Source organism: Sceloporus occidentalis, unplaced genomic scaffold (assembly GCF_023333645.1).
Source record: "Sceloporus occidentalis isolate IW3139 unplaced genomic scaffold, rSceOcc1.0.p SCAF_1, whole genome shotgun sequence".
NCBI classification, from domain to species: domain Eukaryota; kingdom Metazoa; phylum Chordata; class Lepidosauria; order Squamata; family Phrynosomatidae; genus Sceloporus; species Sceloporus occidentalis.
In genome coordinates, this window is record NW_028316981.1 from 212565927 (window position 1) to 212582914 (window position 16988).

General features: G+C 43.2%; 1 protein-coding gene across 2 annotated transcripts in view; it reads left to right on the top strand.

Annotated features, from left to right (window-relative positions):
* Positions 1-2051: 2051 nt before the first annotated feature.
* ANP32B (acidic nuclear phosphoprotein 32 family member B) overlaps positions 2052-16988 on the top strand; it is a 36135-nt gene continuing 21198 nt past the window's right edge. The window contains exons 1-2 of one of the 2 annotated variants that reach the window (XM_089488783.1): positions 2052-2361; positions 13684-13833. In XM_089488783.1, the coding sequence (XP_089344909.1) occupies positions 2308-2361; positions 13684-13833 (204 nt within the window). In that variant the 5' untranslated portion in view covers positions 2052-2307. The remainder of the gene's footprint in view (positions 2362-13683; positions 13834-16988) is intronic. The other variant, XM_089488782.1, reaches the window with a different exon arrangement.

Genomic DNA, 16988 nt, shown 5'->3' on the forward strand with positions numbered 1-16988 from the left:
AGACCAGCAACATCAGGGACTGCCTGAAGGACGAGACTTCTCCCTCCTTTAACTGTATTTTGTATTGTATTACGATTTTACTGTACACCGCTATGATCATCGCGGAATAGCGGTCTATAAATAAAACATATTATTATTATTTATTATATTATTTCTGCAATGTGCTTTGAACCTGTGGCTAATAAATTAGACTACAGCTCTGGAAACCAGTGTCCCATTCCCACTGGGCTATAAAGCGAATCAAGAATTATAGAGACATCGTTCTGATTTGAACTTGCATTCAATCCTTGTTTAAGGAAAATCGTTCCGATTTGAATTTGCGTTCGTTCCTACTTTGATCGACTGAAAACCCGAATCAGCAGTGGATAACCAGGGTTATCCTGAATGCACTTTTGGCAGCTGCCGTGTCGGATCCGGGGCTAACTAATGGGAATGACAGGGTGTCCAAATCGGTATTTAACGAGGGGAGGAGCAATGTTAGAGACTTGGACAGTGGGGCTGCATTTAGTCTGGGTGACCAGATGTCATAACCACAAAGGAGGACAAGGCACCACAAAATGTTGAGCATTCAAGAAAAATGTAGATTATTATTATTATTATTCTGATAACCTAAAGAACACTCATGTAAATATAAACTCATGTTTCTTAGGCACATTCAAAATGGAGGGTATTTTGGGACTTCTCCTGGACAGAAGGCTGAAATGTAAGACATGTCCTGGAATAGGAAGACATCTGGACACAATTGGTTCACAGTTTTCACAGGCTTGAAGGAGGGCCAGCATGGTGTAGTGGTTTGACTGGACTAGGACACTGGGAGACCAGGGTTTGAATCCCTGCTCATCCATGTAAACGCACTCTCTCAGCCTGAGAGGATGGCAATGGCAAACCCCTCTAAAGAAATCTGCCAAGAAAACACCCATGACAGAGTCCTTAGTGTCGCCATAAGTCAGAAACGACTTGAAGGCATGTAACAGCAACAATAAAACTTGACTTTTAGCCAGTTTTGGGGTGCAGAAAATGAAACCTCTCCTCTTCTGTGGCTCATATTCTGCGCAAGAGCCACTGAAACCTGACAGGAAACTTCCCAGAAGTGGAAGTTTGAGTGTTTTTTGCAGCCATGCTGAAATGGCAAAGTGAAAGACTCAAATTTGGTTCACAATTGCGTGATTTGGTGCACCGTTTTCATAGGGCACAAAGAAAAGTGCATGAAATCTTTTTTTTTATGTTGTAGAGATCTTGTAGCAGCTTTGAGACTCACTGAAAGAAGTTGGCAGCATGAGCTTTCAAAAACTTAAGTCTATTTCCTCTGATGCATATTATTATTATTAAAAGATATAGCCATGCTAGTCTATGGAATCAGCATAGAGATCTTGTAGCACCTTTGAGCCTGATTGAAAGAAAGGTGGCAGCATGAAGCTTTCGAAGACTTGTCTATTTCCTCAGATGCATCTGAGGAAGCAAACGTTTAGAAAAGCTTCTTTCAGTCAGTCTCAAAGCTGCTACAAGATCTCTCGACGTACTGTTTCTGCAGACTAACATGGCTATATCTTTGAATAATAGCAATAATAATGATATGATTTATTTATATGCTGCTCAACAACTGGGAACCCAAGCGGCTTACAACAGAGGGGATAATAGACGTGTCGTGTCTTTTTAGGCTTACAATCTGATAAGACACGACATAAAAGAAGGGAATATGCATCTGAGGAAGTAGACTGAAGTCCAGGAAAGCTCAGGCTGCCACCTTTTTATTTCAGTGAGTCTCAAAGGCGCTATAAGATCTCTGATTCTACAGAGTAACATGGCTATATCTTTGAGTCTGTGTTGTGTGAGGTAAAAAAAAAAAAAAAGGCCTCTTGTGTAAGACTGAGGCGGCGAGCGCCATGTCTGTGGCGAGCAAGGCCGTCGCCTCAGAAAGAGCGGCGTTTTGGCCGAAAGGAGGAGGAGGACATGAGGGATATGGGGCGTCGTTTCTCCTCCTCGTCGTCGTCAGCGACCGAGGAGGGCGCGGCCATGACAAGAGGTTCCGGGGAGTCTCTTCTTCTTCGGCGCCTCCGCCGCTCCCCCTGGCGGTCGGTCGGTCACTAGTCGGTCCGCCATCTCGGCTCCCTTCAGGCCAGGCCCTCGTCGCCAGTTTAACTGCAGTCCAGGCTCCCGCCCTCCTCCTCCTCCTCCTCCTCCTCCCTCGACTCCCCCTCGGCCGCTGCCCTCTGCGAGTTAACTTGGCGCCGCGCACACTGGGCCTCAACGCGGGCCCGCGACGCTTATTATTATCATTATTATTATTATTCTTCCTCCGCCAGCGAAATGGACATGAAGAAACGGATCCACTTGGAGCTGCGGAACCGGACCCCGCCGGATGTAAGCAGGGAATGGAAGGCGGGAAAGCCGGGGTGAGGGGGGAGGAAGAGGACAGCCGGGGAAAGCGCTGCTCCGCTTTTCCCTTCTCAAGGAAAAGGGTCTATAATTGGGGGTTAAGGAGGAGGCGGCGAAGGGGATCCTTGCGGGGCCGCGGTAAAAGGTGGGGAAAGGGAGCGAGCGGACGCAGGGTGAGGGGAAGAACAGCTGAAGCGAGCGAGAGAGGCGAGGCGTTGCGGCCGCCATGTTGTCCCGCTGCTGCGTCTCATACTGAGAGAGAGAGAGAGCGTGGGTTTGCCCTCAGAGAGAGAGAGAAGAGAGGCGGTTGGTGCGGCCAGCACGCGCACTCCCTCACGTGCGGCGGCGGCGGCAGCAGCAGCAGCAGCAACGGCGGCGTTCTTTCCTTCTCAGGCGCGCGCGCGCTCAGCACCAACCGTCATTTGCGGCGCGCGCATTACGCACGTTCTTCTCCCTTTCCCCCTTTTGCTTAAGCGCGCGCGCGCGCGTTCTTCCCTGACACACAAGCGCGCGCGCACGCACACACACACCTCCACGCGCTCGTCGCTCCGAGGCGTTCTTTTGCCAGTCATTCCCTCTTCCCTCCCCCTCCTCCCCCTTTTAAATGGGCGACAGCTGCCGAGAAGGAAGGGAGAGAGAGAACGTTCGGGCGCGGGTTTGCGCCCTCGCTCGCTCGCTCGCTCTTTTTAACCTTCGTTCCTCCCTCCTCACCAGCTGTATAATAGGAAAAGCTCGCCTTCCCGCCAAAAAACTCTTCTCTTTCGCTCGCGCCGCCCCCCCCCCGCCTCTTCCCTCGCGCAGTTCAACGGTCGCGCGCTCTTTTTCCGTCGGGCGCGCGCCTCCTTCCCCCTCACAAAACAAAAAACTGAGGAGAGTGTTGTACATGGCAAATAACAAATAAAGAAATAATTGTAAAAATAAATAAATAAATAATTCTGATAATCCGAGAAGCCAGTACGTTGTCGTTGTTTGAGCGTTAATCTATTATTAATAATAATAATAACTATAGATAATAATAGCTTATTATTATTATTATTATTTATATCCTGCCTCTCCAACATTAAAATACAGTAAAAACATCATAACCTGTAAACCCTCCCATCCACAATAAGACTACATTTATAAACTAAACGGGGACAGTTGAGGGGCAAATTGATGGGGAGGCCACTGAGAGGCTAGTCTGGGAAAGACTGCTGGAAGGAAGAGATAAATAATGAGGTTGATGGACTGTGACTCTGTGGAGATCAGGGTTCGAATCCTGTAAACCCACTGGGTGACCCTGGGCAGGTCACACTCTCTCAGCCTTAGAGGATGGCACTGGCAAACCCGCCTGTGAGGGAAAATGGCCAAGAAGACCCTTTGAGAGGTTCACAGCCTTAGAGTTGGTTCCCCCCACACACACATAAACACACACTTATAAAGACACACAGCATGATGAAAACGACTATTGATTTCAAGGAGAGCATGAATGAGCCATACATTCTTCTACCTTTCGACTTAACCCCTTCCAAATACATGTCTTTTGAAGCAAACAACATCATTTCAAACAACATAGTAAAAAACTGTAAAACGCTACAAGGGAAGTTTGATTTCCATTAGTCACAAGGAGATTAGAGCTGTTCTCTTTGTTAATGGCCATCAAGTCAGCTTTGACTTAATGTGGACCCTATGAATGAGAAACCTCTCAAGTCCCCCAGCCATCTTACAGACCCTGGGCCGTGGCTTCCTTGATTAAATTTGTTGTTGTTGTTGTGTCTTGAAGTCATTTCTGACTTATGGAGATCCTAAGGCGAAACTCTCATGGGGTTTTTCTTGACCAGACTTGTTCAGAGGATGTTCACCATTGCCTTCCCCTGAGGCTGAGAGAATGTGACTTGGCCAAGGTCACTCTGTGGGTATCTGGGAATCAAACCCTCGTCTCCAGAATTGTAGTTTTATTAGTGAGCCACCTTGCGTCCCTTTCTGTGAGAAAGGCACCATGGAAATTAAAATACTGTACTGTAAATAGTCCAACACAAAACCACTATGCCATGCTAGTTTTCAGATTAAATTTATCCTCCTGTAATGTGGTTTTCCTCCTTTCCTATTGCCTCTCACTTTACCAGTCATTACTGTCGTTTGTAACAAGTCACGTTTTCTCTTGACATGCGTCTGGCCAAAGTTGAATTAGACTAAGTTCAGACATTTTGGCTTTTAGGGAAAGTTCAGGTTTAATTTGCTCTCGCACCCTTTGATGCAGAACTCTCCTCCAGCTCCACGTTTCTAATGAGTTAAATTTTCTCCTGCTGGGTTCCTTCTTCACTATCCAGCTTTCACATTTCTGGCTCCACATTTGTAATAAGTTAAATTTTCTCCTGTTGGATTCCTTCACTATCCAGCTTTCACAACCATCTATAGAATCAGAAATACATAGAAATCAGAATTTTTTTCTAGCATATGTTCCTCCTCTTCGTTAAAATAATTTCCCCCTTGCTCTGTGCTTTCAACAGCAAGAATGCCATTATGTGAATTAAAATGAAGCCTTCTAACATTTATCACTTTCATCACTGTGCCAAAAAGCTTCGTCTGTTTGATTTCTGCAGAGACTGGTTGCTGTTAATAGAACAGAAGGGCTTGTATGTACTGTATATGTTTATGTATAGGAGTAGCCCCATTCAGGGGACCAAAATGCTATGGGCACTGGTTATAATCATTAGGTGTTTAAACCTTGTACAACCTGAATATATGATTTGTATAGGCCAGGGATGTCTGAAAGACTATATAAATGTGTTGGTAAAAGAACAGGCAGTTTCTGCCAGTTGAATTCCTCTCTTTTTCTCTAGTGAAACTGGAGGCCCCTCTCAGTCGATACAACATAATCAATACAGTGGACCCTTGTTATACGCTGGGGTTTGGTTCCAAGATCCCCCGTGGATAACAAAATCCATGTATACTCAAGTCCCATTAAATATAATGACATAGCAAAATGGTGTCCCTTATAAAAAACGGAAAATCAAGGTTTGATATTTGAAATTTATACTTTTTTTGAACATTTTCAAACCGTGTATGCTTGAATCCGTGTATAAGAAATCCGTGTATAAGAAGGGCCGACTACTAGTGTCTGTTACTCCACTTTTTTACACACATCTGTTCCAGAAAGGTTTTGAGACCAAGTGTCTCTCTTGACAGTGAACTGCTATTTAATGCTTGGTGGACTGCTCTTATGTTTGTGAAACTGCTCTGTTTAGCTGCTGCTGTTCCAAAATGATGCACCTCTTTTATAAACCTCAAATGAACCTTTTATAAACCTCTTTTTTTAAATGAAAGGATTTCCATTAAACCAGCTTTATTTTAGCTTCCTTATTTTATTTAGCTCTCTGTTTGCTCTGTTCTCTGCTAGCACTCACAAGACAGCTTTGCATGTATGTTAATATTCATATGAGTGCCGCAGCTTCAGCAAGTTGTAATCTGGCACAATTGTTTTTAGTATTCTTTAGGATAACTGGTGCTTTGAAGCAGAATTACACAATCCTGATCTGTGTTTCCTGGTTCAACAATGCATTTACTCCTGGGAGTTCCTTATGCTGTTCTGCTAGCTATATATATTTTAACCGCACAGTGCTTGCGGCATAGTAGTTTGAGCGTTGGGCTACGACTCTGGAGTCCAGGGTTTGATTTAACTATGAAACCCATTGGGTGACCATGGGCAAGTCACATTCTCTCAACTTCAGGGGGAAGGAACAAATCTTTCCAAGAAAAGTGTTGCCATAAACCAGAAACAGTGTTTGGATGTTGCTTAGTCAGTGCATAACCTTACCTACTCTTTTATCAGTTGCTTTTTCCAGAAACATCTCCAGCAGTTTCTACACATATTCCATGCCCACTGAAATTAGATGATTAATAAATAATAAAATGTATTTATATTTCCCGCTTCTCCCTTTGGATTGGATTAGGACAACATATTTGAACAAAACTGGATCAAACCGTTTTAATGACGGTTTGATACGGACGGAGGGAAGGCAAGGAGAGAAAATTAACTGCTACTGCCATCTGTGGTAAAATGAACGGATGGAAATGAGAACTGTGTAAAAAAAAGTTATTAATCGGACTGCTAAACACAATTTCAGGATTTTCAAAAACTAAGAATAGTTCTCAGGCAGCAAATGTCTAGTGCTGTCCTTTTGTGCTATTCCTTTAGTAATTTAGAAGTCTGAGAAGCAGAACCATGTTTAAAATCCCTTACAAATGTCTGCTAATATCAAATAGACATGTGTAGCTGCATATCCCTTGGGATAGTTAGGATATTTGGAGCATCATTTGTGTAGAAAATGAGTTCACGGATTACTGTGATAGATGCTTACGGAGGCAAGGTATTCCCTTCCCATTAGCCTGGATCATTTCTTTTGTGGTAATGGCAAAATACATGTTACATTAATGGTAGACTTTTTAGCCCATCATGACAATGTTTCGTACAATCTGTTCACTAACAGATTGTACAAACATGAATTTTATACAGTTATACTAATTGTTTTCTTTAGCACTGGGTTTTCATGTGTTTTAAAACAAAATACTGGCCTGTTACAGACTGCCCAAATAAAGCTGCTTCGTGTCTCTTTGGAGGTATGCTATTTAAATGATGCATGGGTCCTAAGAGTCCGGAGGTTGCGCCAAAGCCACACTCCATTCCTAAGCACTGGAGTGAAGCTTTGGTGCAGCTTCTGGATTCTTAGGGTGCATGCATCATTTAAACAGCATACCTCCAAAGAGACCCGAAGCAGCTTTATTTTGGCAGTCTGTAACAGGCCACTAAGAGTAAAATACTGCATAAGGGGCAGCCAATTCTGCAGCTATATTAAATGGCGGGTGAGATTTGCTTTCATTGTCACGGCTGCAAGTGTAGCAAACTAATATATGGTTGGGCATCTTTATTTTTATGGCTTAGCTAGTTCTCATGAATTAATGGTGAAATTATACTGAGGCGTGCATCCTACTGCAATACAAACTAGCCCTTGAAGTCAGCTTCAAAGGGTGAGACCAAGTTTGGCATGAGCAGATAAACTCCCCAACACACCCTTTTGGTTGATAAAACTAGTATTGTTTTGTCTTCTGGACAGGTCTTCTTTGCTGGAGAACCATGGAGAGAGCCATCTGCCTGGTTTAAAGTACATTTTAAATGCAGTGAGCTTTGTTTTATTAATAGCAACTGCTAGTTTGATTATTTAATTAGAATCTTTCAAGAAATCAAGAGCCGGAGTCAGGGCTCTCTGAGCTCCATACAGTCTTGTCACTCATCCCTTTAGTCTTTGTAACTGCATGTTTTGTACAGAAGTAAACTGTTCTTAATAAACGGTGGTTCTGTGTTCCTTCTTTTAAACTTTATAAGGGTCGTCTTTCCCTCCCTAGGAAGGGGAATATATAGCATGCTTCATGGGGTTGAATTACATTTCAGCCAGTTGATCTGTATGTAAGATAAGATCCCATGCTCAGTCCATAGTAACAAGTTACTATATTTCTGTATATTTCTGCAGTAACCTTGTTGTCTTCCCTAAGATCAAGGCTGTAATTCTAAAGACATAAGACTCACTGAATGCACTTAGATTTCCTTCTGTGTAAATAAGTGTGTATGAGCCTTCAAGTCGCCTGTTGATTTCTTATGGCAACCCCATCAATTTCATAGGGTTTTCTTAGGCAAGGAATACTCAAGAGAGCATAGAATTACATTATCAGGGTTCAGTTTCATGTTTAGCATGGAGTGAATGCCACTTGGTGCAAGAAAGGGCCCTTGCACTATTTAAAAGATTAATAGCTTCTTCTAGAAGCTTTCACCAGGGTTGTTTGTTACCAGAAGAATAGTGGTGCTGCAAAAACAACATTTTGCCCTCTCCTGATTTCCTTCAACAGCCTTTTTCCAATGGAAACTTGTCCTACCTTTTTCATCTTTATCTCCTATTACATCAAAATTTAGATTCCAAGCTGCTTTGACCAGGAAGACTTCTGTTTATTCTATAAAGTGACATGCATTATAAGCCCTTAACTCTGGTTTTATTCATGCAAGCTTTTAATACATAATCATGAGATGGGTTTTATATGAGGTGTGTGTTGGTGTGTTGTAGTTATGTTGTTTTAAAAATGTGTAATCTTATAATGTTTTTTATTTCATGTTTTTAATTGTTTTAACAACTTTTATTGTAAAGGTTTTTTATCTGTGAACCTCCTTGGGTCCCATTCTGAGAAAAAGGCATCATAAAAATGAAATACATAAATAATAATTAAGTCGACCTCATGTATAAGTCGACTGCAGGTTTGGGGGGGGGGGGTTTAAAATTATGGATTTTGATATGACCCTTGGATAAGTCGAGGGTAAAACTTAGGTTCATGCAACAAAGGACCTAAATGATGAAGCAAAGGAAAACAATGCCAAAGAACCTACAAAATTATGGCAGGCATAACTGTTTTGGCTCACGCTAGAGGCTGGATGGAAGAGAGAGTAGAGGGAGGTCAGTCCTTCCAGGACAGATTGCACTCTTGCCTTTAACCAGGGGATGGTTCCCTTTTTAATAAGAGTTCAAGTATAGTATTTACATTGCCCCGTGGATAAGTCGACCTAGGTTTTTGGGGTCAATTTTTTGACTAAAATTTCTAGACTTATACATGAGTATATACATGAGTATAGAAAAAGAACATACAAACCTTAGAATGATAGTTTGTCCAAGTGGGAGCATGCATTAAAATGGCTGCAGGATAGAGTACTTCTGTTCATAGTTCCAACCGCTCCATGTCTTCTGTCCTATGAGGAACAACTTAGGAAGCTGGAGATGTTTAGCCTGGAGAAGAGAAGGTTAAGAGGTGATATGATAGCCCTGTCTAAATATTTGAAAGGATGTCATATTGAGGAGGGAGCAAGCTTGTTTTCTGCTGCTCCAGAGATTAGAACGCAGAGCAATGGATGCAAGCTGCAGGAAAAGGGATTCCACCTCAACATTAGGAGGAACTTCCTGACAGTAAGGGCTGTTCGACAGTGGAACACACTCCTTCCTCGGAGTGTAGTGGAGTCTCCTTCCTTGGAGGTCTTTAAGCAGAGGCTGGATGGCCATCTGTCATAGGGGATGCTTTGAGTGAGAGTTCCTGCATGGCAGGGGGTTGGACTCGATGGCCTTTGTGGTCTCTTCCAACTCTATGAGTCTATGATTCTGTGATTGTTCTTCCCAGCCAGCAGTGATTTCTTCACGGCTGGTCTTTTTTGGATTCCTCCCTGTGGAAGGGTGAGGTGGACAGGACACACTACATTTAAATCCCCAGTCCCAAATACATTCAAATCTTTGATTTCTCCGTTGATGTCAGTGGATAAATCTTTCTGCTGTCCCCAGACCAAGAAGAAATATAAGAAGAGATGTGTCTTCCATAAAGTCTTTCCATCCCTTAAATATGTGCCAGTCTTTTTCTTCTTCATTTTCCTGTAACTCCATTCTATTCCTCTCCCATCTGGTTGTCAAGTTTGCTTCTTTTGTAGCCTCTTTTGATCCTTTAAGGGGTCATTCAGATGTTGGGCTTTTGTTTTGTTTTGGTTTGGTTTGGTTTTTTAGCATGACAGTGCTCATACTCACTCATTCTGATTTTGTTCATACTATGGAATCACATCTGTGCGCGTCTCTGTGAGTTTGGTCGCTCGCATGTGTGAGCACTTGAATAAAGATGGAGCTGACAATGCAGATGTATTTGAAACACATTCAGGGCATGCAGTGTCATCCCAGTTTGTACCAGGTCCATTCACACCAGTTATTCACACTGCCAGCGATACGGATCTTATTTAAAAAAAAACCTCGGGGTGGGGGTGGGAATTATATCAACCCAGGTTTGGGTTTTTTTTTATTGCTTGCTTGCTACATCTTCCTCCCAGTACTTACATCCAGAAACATTAGTCATGCTAATATTGCCTAATATCCCCAAAGTGAGAAGCTTTCAGCTTCAACTAGCACATGTCCTTGAATGTAACAATTGTAATAATCCTGGAAATATAATTTGGAGAAATTCTTTCCCTGCATACTGTTGTCTTTGGTTGATATGCATTATCTCTAGTTGGGACAGGCACCCACCCAGAAAGTTGTGTTGCAGCCTTCTTCCTACCACTGACTTCTTTGCTCTCCTAGGCAACATTTATTTATTTGTTTATTTATTTATTTATTTATTTATTTTTATCCCGCCTTTCTCCCAAAGTGGGAACCAAGGCGGCTAAGATACATAACATCATCAGGTAATGAGAAGAGGGTAGCAGGGAAGTAGTGGTGAGGGAGGGCTGCAAGACCGTTAGTTCTCTTTGAGCAATTCCAGATTTGGTAGTTGCTACAGCAAGTTAAAAGTTTCTATATACATTGATACTGATATACACGGATAGTGATACACTTGCTCATGTGTCGTTGGCTTTTACTGTACTGCTTATAGGCATATATATGGTAAACACAGATATGTATTTTCTTAGGCGCTTACATAGTAGCCCATTATTTCCCCACTAGGTGTTGTATGGATAAAACATCCAAAATACAGTTGACCCTCCCCATTTGCGGCTTTGACTTTTGCGGCTTTGATTATTTGTGGGTTTGATTAATATGCTCTCTCTAGGAATCTGAGTCCTCCAGCACAACTCAGTCAGAAGTTGACCATAGAAGTGTACTAGAGAACCTAGAAGTTCCTAGAGAAAACACTTCTCTAGGCATTTGTAGGTCCTCCAGCACGATTCTATGATCAGCTTATGGCAGATGTTGACCACGGAGTTGTACTGGAGATTCCTAGAGAGGTTTTCTCATGAGTAAAAAGAATATTGCTTTTTTTAATTTGTGGTTTTTCCACATTCATGGGGGTCTTTTACCCCTATCCCCAATGAAAGTGGAGGGATCACCGTATAAGAATATTGATGTGTAGCACATTAAAAGCACTTTAGAAAATACTATTCTTCACACCTTGATTTAGTTTTTTTCCTCTGGCTCAAAGTGTCAGGAACAGTCTTGTGGATGTTACTTAATCTCTCTGTTGTCCTAACATTATAGTGCAGGACATATTCCTATCTTTCTCCTTTTGTTTGTGTATGTGTGTGTTTTGTTTTGAAATTGTAATGTTCTCTATCTTGTTCAGTGAGACATTGTTGCTGTTGTTGTGTGCCTCTCCAACTTATGGCAGCCCTAAGGCAAACCTATCACGGGGGTTTTCTTGGCAAAATTTATTCAGAGGAGGTTTGCCATTGCAACCCTGAGGCTGAGAGCATGTGACTTGCCCAAGGTTATCCCGTAGGTTTCATGACTGAGCTGGGAACTGAGCCTTGGTCTCCAGAGTTGTAGTCCAGCACTCAAGCCACTATGTCACACTATTGTCCCATTGTAGCTCTTCTCTGTTGCCTGATGTTGTTTCCTATCTTCGTTAACTGGGACATAATGGCCAAGATCTGTCAAGCAGGACAAAGGTACCTATCTTCCCTCAGCTTCCAAATCCTGCTCTCCTCCATGCCACCGTCTCCTCCTGCTCTCCAACAGGGAGGCAGTAGCCATGTTGGGAGTGGATGGGTGCATCTGAAAGTTTACATTTGGAAGGTAATGGAAGGCAGAGACTTCATTTTGCTTGCTGCAGTTTTGCAGTACATTGTCTTGCTTGTGATCTCTTAAGGAATACATTTATAGGAACTCTATCCCAGATCCAATGTGGCAACCCTAATTTAAAGGCACTTAGTTACTGCCAAAACATAAGGTGCCTTAAATATCATTTGATTTGGCATAAAACTACCATGTTTGATATAATAACTATAGTTTATTGAGAATACAATAAAAATTGAACTTAATATAATTTTTTTTGTTTTATTTATATACCGCTATTCCAAAGATCATAGCGGTGAACAGCAAGTAAGCTAATTAGCAAGTAAGCTAATTTGCCCCCAACAGTCTGGGTACTCATTTTAGTGACCTCAGAAGGATGCAAGCCTGAGTCGAGCTTGGGCCCTTTTGCTGGTCCTGAACTCGCAACCTTGTGGTTTTGAGTGAATGGCTGCAGTACAGGCATTTAACCACTGCGCCACCAGGGCTCCCTATTTTAAAATGTTGTTATTTGTCACAAATGGAGCTAGAGTCCTCAACTGTAAGGAACACTTGAGGTATGATGAACCATTTTGGTTCAGATAATTTGAAGAGCAAGCAACCAACACCCCCATTCCCCCCCCAAAAAAAAAACCCTATTAATATTAGTAAACTAATAGAAACTACAGGTGGAGTACCCCTTATCTGAAATACTGGGGACCAGAAGTGTTCGGTGATACCTGTATTTGCATTTACATAATGAGGTGAGAGATAGACTGAGGATCTCTAAAATGATGGGAGGCATGGATTTCTGCCATTTTACAGATCCATGTATCTTCCCAGCAGTTGAATTAATTGTTGAATGGTGAGTCAACACATTCAGAGGGTCTCTTCTCATTGGAACTAACAGGATTTGGACCATTGACCACAGTGAGGCTTACTTCTGAGTAAACATTCAGAAGGATGCATTGTAAGGGGCTTTACTAGATTGAAATAAAATGCACCAAATCAGTTCCAAAAGGATGTGCAGAAAGATATTCTTAGAAGCTGGTCTTCAACCTTGAAAGTCCTTCCCACCAAAACCCAGACTTCTAGTGGCAAGACATAGACAGGGGTAGGCAACCTTTTTGAGCCAGGGGCCAGGTTGCTGTCCCTCCGGCAACTGGTGGGCCGAAGCCAAAACATAAATAAATAAGGAGGGAGGAGGCCGGTGGCAATCGCCGTCAGCCCCACGCGCTCCTTCTCGGCCTCTACGGAGGCTTCGACCTTCGCAGAGGCCGAGAGGGAGGGGGAGGCCGCCGCCGCCGGGCCCCTTCCCAGCCTCTGCGGAGACTTCGGCCTCCGCAGAGACCGAAAGGGAGGGGGGAGGCCGCGGGGAGGGTGGTGCGGCCATGCACAGGAGGCACCGCCTCCACCTTCGCCTCCTCCACCCCAGTCCTCGCTGCCCTCCTCTTCCTCCGCCTCCTCCGTGCGGCCATGTGCAGTGGAGGAGGAGGAGGGCAGCGAGGCCCCATGGGCACCTGGAGTGGTGCAGAAGCTGCGGCAGGGGCGGCAGGACCGGGCTGGGGCTGGTCCCAAGGCCTCGGCGGGCCGGATCCAGCCCGCGGTCCGTAGGTTGCCGACCCCTGACATAGGAGATGGTGGTGGTGATGGTTAATCAGTGTATCTAGTTTGGGATTTTTGTGTTGTTTTACTAGGTGTGATTCTTTCTACACTGAAGTATTAGTTTCTATCTTTTTAAGAATGTGTGTGTGTCGTTTTTGTCTTGCTCTAGGTTCAAGAACTTGTTCTTGACAACTGCAGATCAAATGAAGGCAAGATTGAGGGGCTGTCAGGAGAGTTTGTCAACTTGGAGTTTCTCAGCCTAATCAATGTCGGACTGACATCTGTATTGAATCTCCCGAAGCTCCCCAAATTAAAAAAGGTAAGGCCTCTGCTGTCCTTTAATTTTGAAGAATGGGTGGGAAGCAGACATGGAGAATGGAAGGTTATGCACAGCCCCACTGATTTCTATATCCATATTGAGAGGATTGTCTACTTGTTTTATTTTTTCTGCAAAATCAAAATTTTTACCTTCCGTTTTTACTCAATTATAGCTTGTTAGGGCTCACCTCAGTAGTAATAATGGATTACGTATGTAGTGTAATTCTGTGTTGCTGCTGCAGAAGGCTTCCCACTACAACCCACTATCAACTCTACACTTAACTCTTCTTTTGGAGCTCTAACCAAATATATTATTGGCTACAGTGAAAAAGTAGTCAGAAAATTTCTGCTCCAAAATAACCCTGCAGAATTTGCCAGTTGGCTGGTATATATGTTTAATAAGTAGGAGAGCTGTTAAAATAGTAAAATTTTCCAAAAGGAAAGTGTAGAACAGTGGCCCCCAAACTTTTTCAGACTACCACCCCCTTTCCTTTTGGGTGACAACCCTAATGCTGCCCCCTCCCCCTGCTAGCTAGCCAAGGCAAGAGGGAAAGGAGAAGAGCTCTTGTGTGCCTGCCATCCCTTCCCTTTTTGTATCTCAAGCCAGCTAGCCAAGGCAAAAGAGGAGGGTGGGGAGCACACACAAGCTCTCCTCTGTTCCCTCTTGCCTTGGTTACCTGGCTTGAGCTAGCTAGCCAATGCAAGAGGGAATGGAGGAGAGCTTGCATGCGCTTGCTCCCTCCTTTTCCTTTTGCTTTGGAACCAGCCGGTGTCTTTCTGACCTGAAGAGGCACCATTCGCCCTGTTCCAGGACAAGGCAAAGCCGGATGAGCGATGCTGGGTCTCTCGCCTCACAGCCTGGACAGACAGCTTGTTCCCTGAGCAGCTCTCCGTTTGGCCTCCCTCTGTTCTGTCCCAGAATAGTGCACAAAAGAAGTTTCATGCAAACCTCATCCCACAATTCCCTGCTGTCCCCCCTTTCCTCACTGCCCCCTTGCTGTCCTTTTTTCCCCTCAGAGTCTCCCTGGGGCTTTCTTTAGGGGGGGCTATACAGCCCACTTTGCAAATCACATGTAGAAGAAGAATTCATGAAAAGAAGGAAGAAGACACACAGTGTCTTTGAGGGGTGTGATGACCAAAAGTTAGAGAAGGAGTTTCTTACTGTACCTGTTTCTGATGATGTTAAGTGCACTCTAGATAGGGATAATGCAAGTCCAAAAGCACCTTGTCATTAGTAGGCTTTCCCTCTCTGAAATGATAATAGCAATAGAAATGGAGTGGCATCTTTCAAAATACTTGCAATTAACTACAGAGGTGTGGTTTAGCAAAATGTGGTGGTATTCCTGGAGTATATAATCTTGTTATGTTTAACTTTATTTGTAGTTCTCTCCCTTTCTCTTCACTACCCCCCCCCTTTCCCCTGTTCATTATGCAGACAGTGGCAGAATGAATCTTTTGCAAACATACTTGCAATAAATGAATGTCTAAGGCCTGTTACAGACAGCCAAAATAAAGCTGCTTCGAGTCACAGTGGAGGTATGGTGTTTCAATGATGCATGCGTCCTAAGAGTCCAGAAGCCACACCAAAGTCACGCTCCAGTCCTTAGGGCTGGACCATGGCTTTGGCGCAACTTCTGGACTCTTAGGACGCATGCATCATTGAAACACCATACCTCCATTGTGACTTGAAGCAGCTTTATTTTGGCTGTCTGTAACAGGCCTAAGACAAGCATTAAGGCACATGAGTAGAAGGTAGACTTGTGGAATGGAGCTTAAACCAGCATGTACCAGAGACATGGGGAAAGAAGTCCTAAGTCCAACGTCTGTCTTGGTCACTCCACCACCAAGAGTTGAATTAATCACTGTGTAATCACATTTTTATAATCTGTTGTAAGATGATTTGGGGAATAATCTGATTGAAAAGACAGGTTGTATTTTTAAAAAAATAATAACACATTTGTTCAGGTTACAGCTCCCATCAAGAAATTACTAGTGTATGGAATGGAACATTTTCAGAAAATTTTCCAGTGGCTAAATTTGGTTAGCATTTAATTTAGCATGTTTGATTTATATTTAGCATGTCCTATCGATTTTATGTGATCTGTACATTGTCTCCCATGCCCTCTTATAGAACTGGATCCTCAGGGATTCTTGAGGACCACCAAAATAGTTCTTCAAAGATGTTTCCTTTTTTCCTCTTTCTCCCCTCTTTATACATTCACTCTCGCTACCTCCAGTTCATCCATCTCTTCCTCTCTTTGTGTCTCCCACTTCCCATACTTTACAAATCAGCCATACCTTTGCTTCCTTCAAAACCTTTCATTCAGATCAAGGCTTAGATATCACATAGCCAGCTAGTCAGAACCCATCTGGAGAAATGAAAAAGTTTGTGCTGACAGACTTAAGAAACAGAGAAGGAGAAGTAAAAGATTCTGCTCCTTGACTGGAAAGTAGACCTAAAAGAGAGTTAAAGTGTGTGTGTGTGTGGGGGGGGGGGGAGAATGCTGAGGGGTTGGGAGTTGAACAGGGCACTGGTTTATGTGGCAAAGAACAAGCAAAGACTTTGTGTGGAAGGGTGGGCCCCAAACACATTTGGGCCTGGTGCATATGCTCCTCCTGCACCATGAATAATCTGGTCATACTCATAAACCTTTCCTTAAAAAAAATTATGTATGTATGGAGGGGTTGTTTTTTGCCTTGAAACTTGCTCTTTCTCACATGGTTAAATGTAGGAAAATTGATGTTGCTCTTGGCACAAGCAAGTCTATTGATTTCATGGAGTTCAGTCATTTTTCAGTTGTATAAGGTTTTTAAAAGTTAAGGCAGGTTCCTGTTTCAATTTTACATTTATTCATTAATAGTTTTCTTACTGACCTAAGTTAAAACAGCAATTGGGTCAGGTACAAGTTTTGCAACATGGCAACTCCATGGTCATGATCTCATCACATTTAAACACCTGGTAGCCCTGTTGATTTCACTGAAGAAAATACATACATGTTTAGTTGTACTGAAATCTATGGTGTTTGAAAGTGCTTAACTGGCTAAATTATAACCCACATTTCTTCTGTATCTTTCTTTAAAATTGAGGTTGCAATCTTATACATGCTTTCTAGTGAAGAAGCCCAGTTAAATTCAGAAGGGCTTACAGTCATCCCT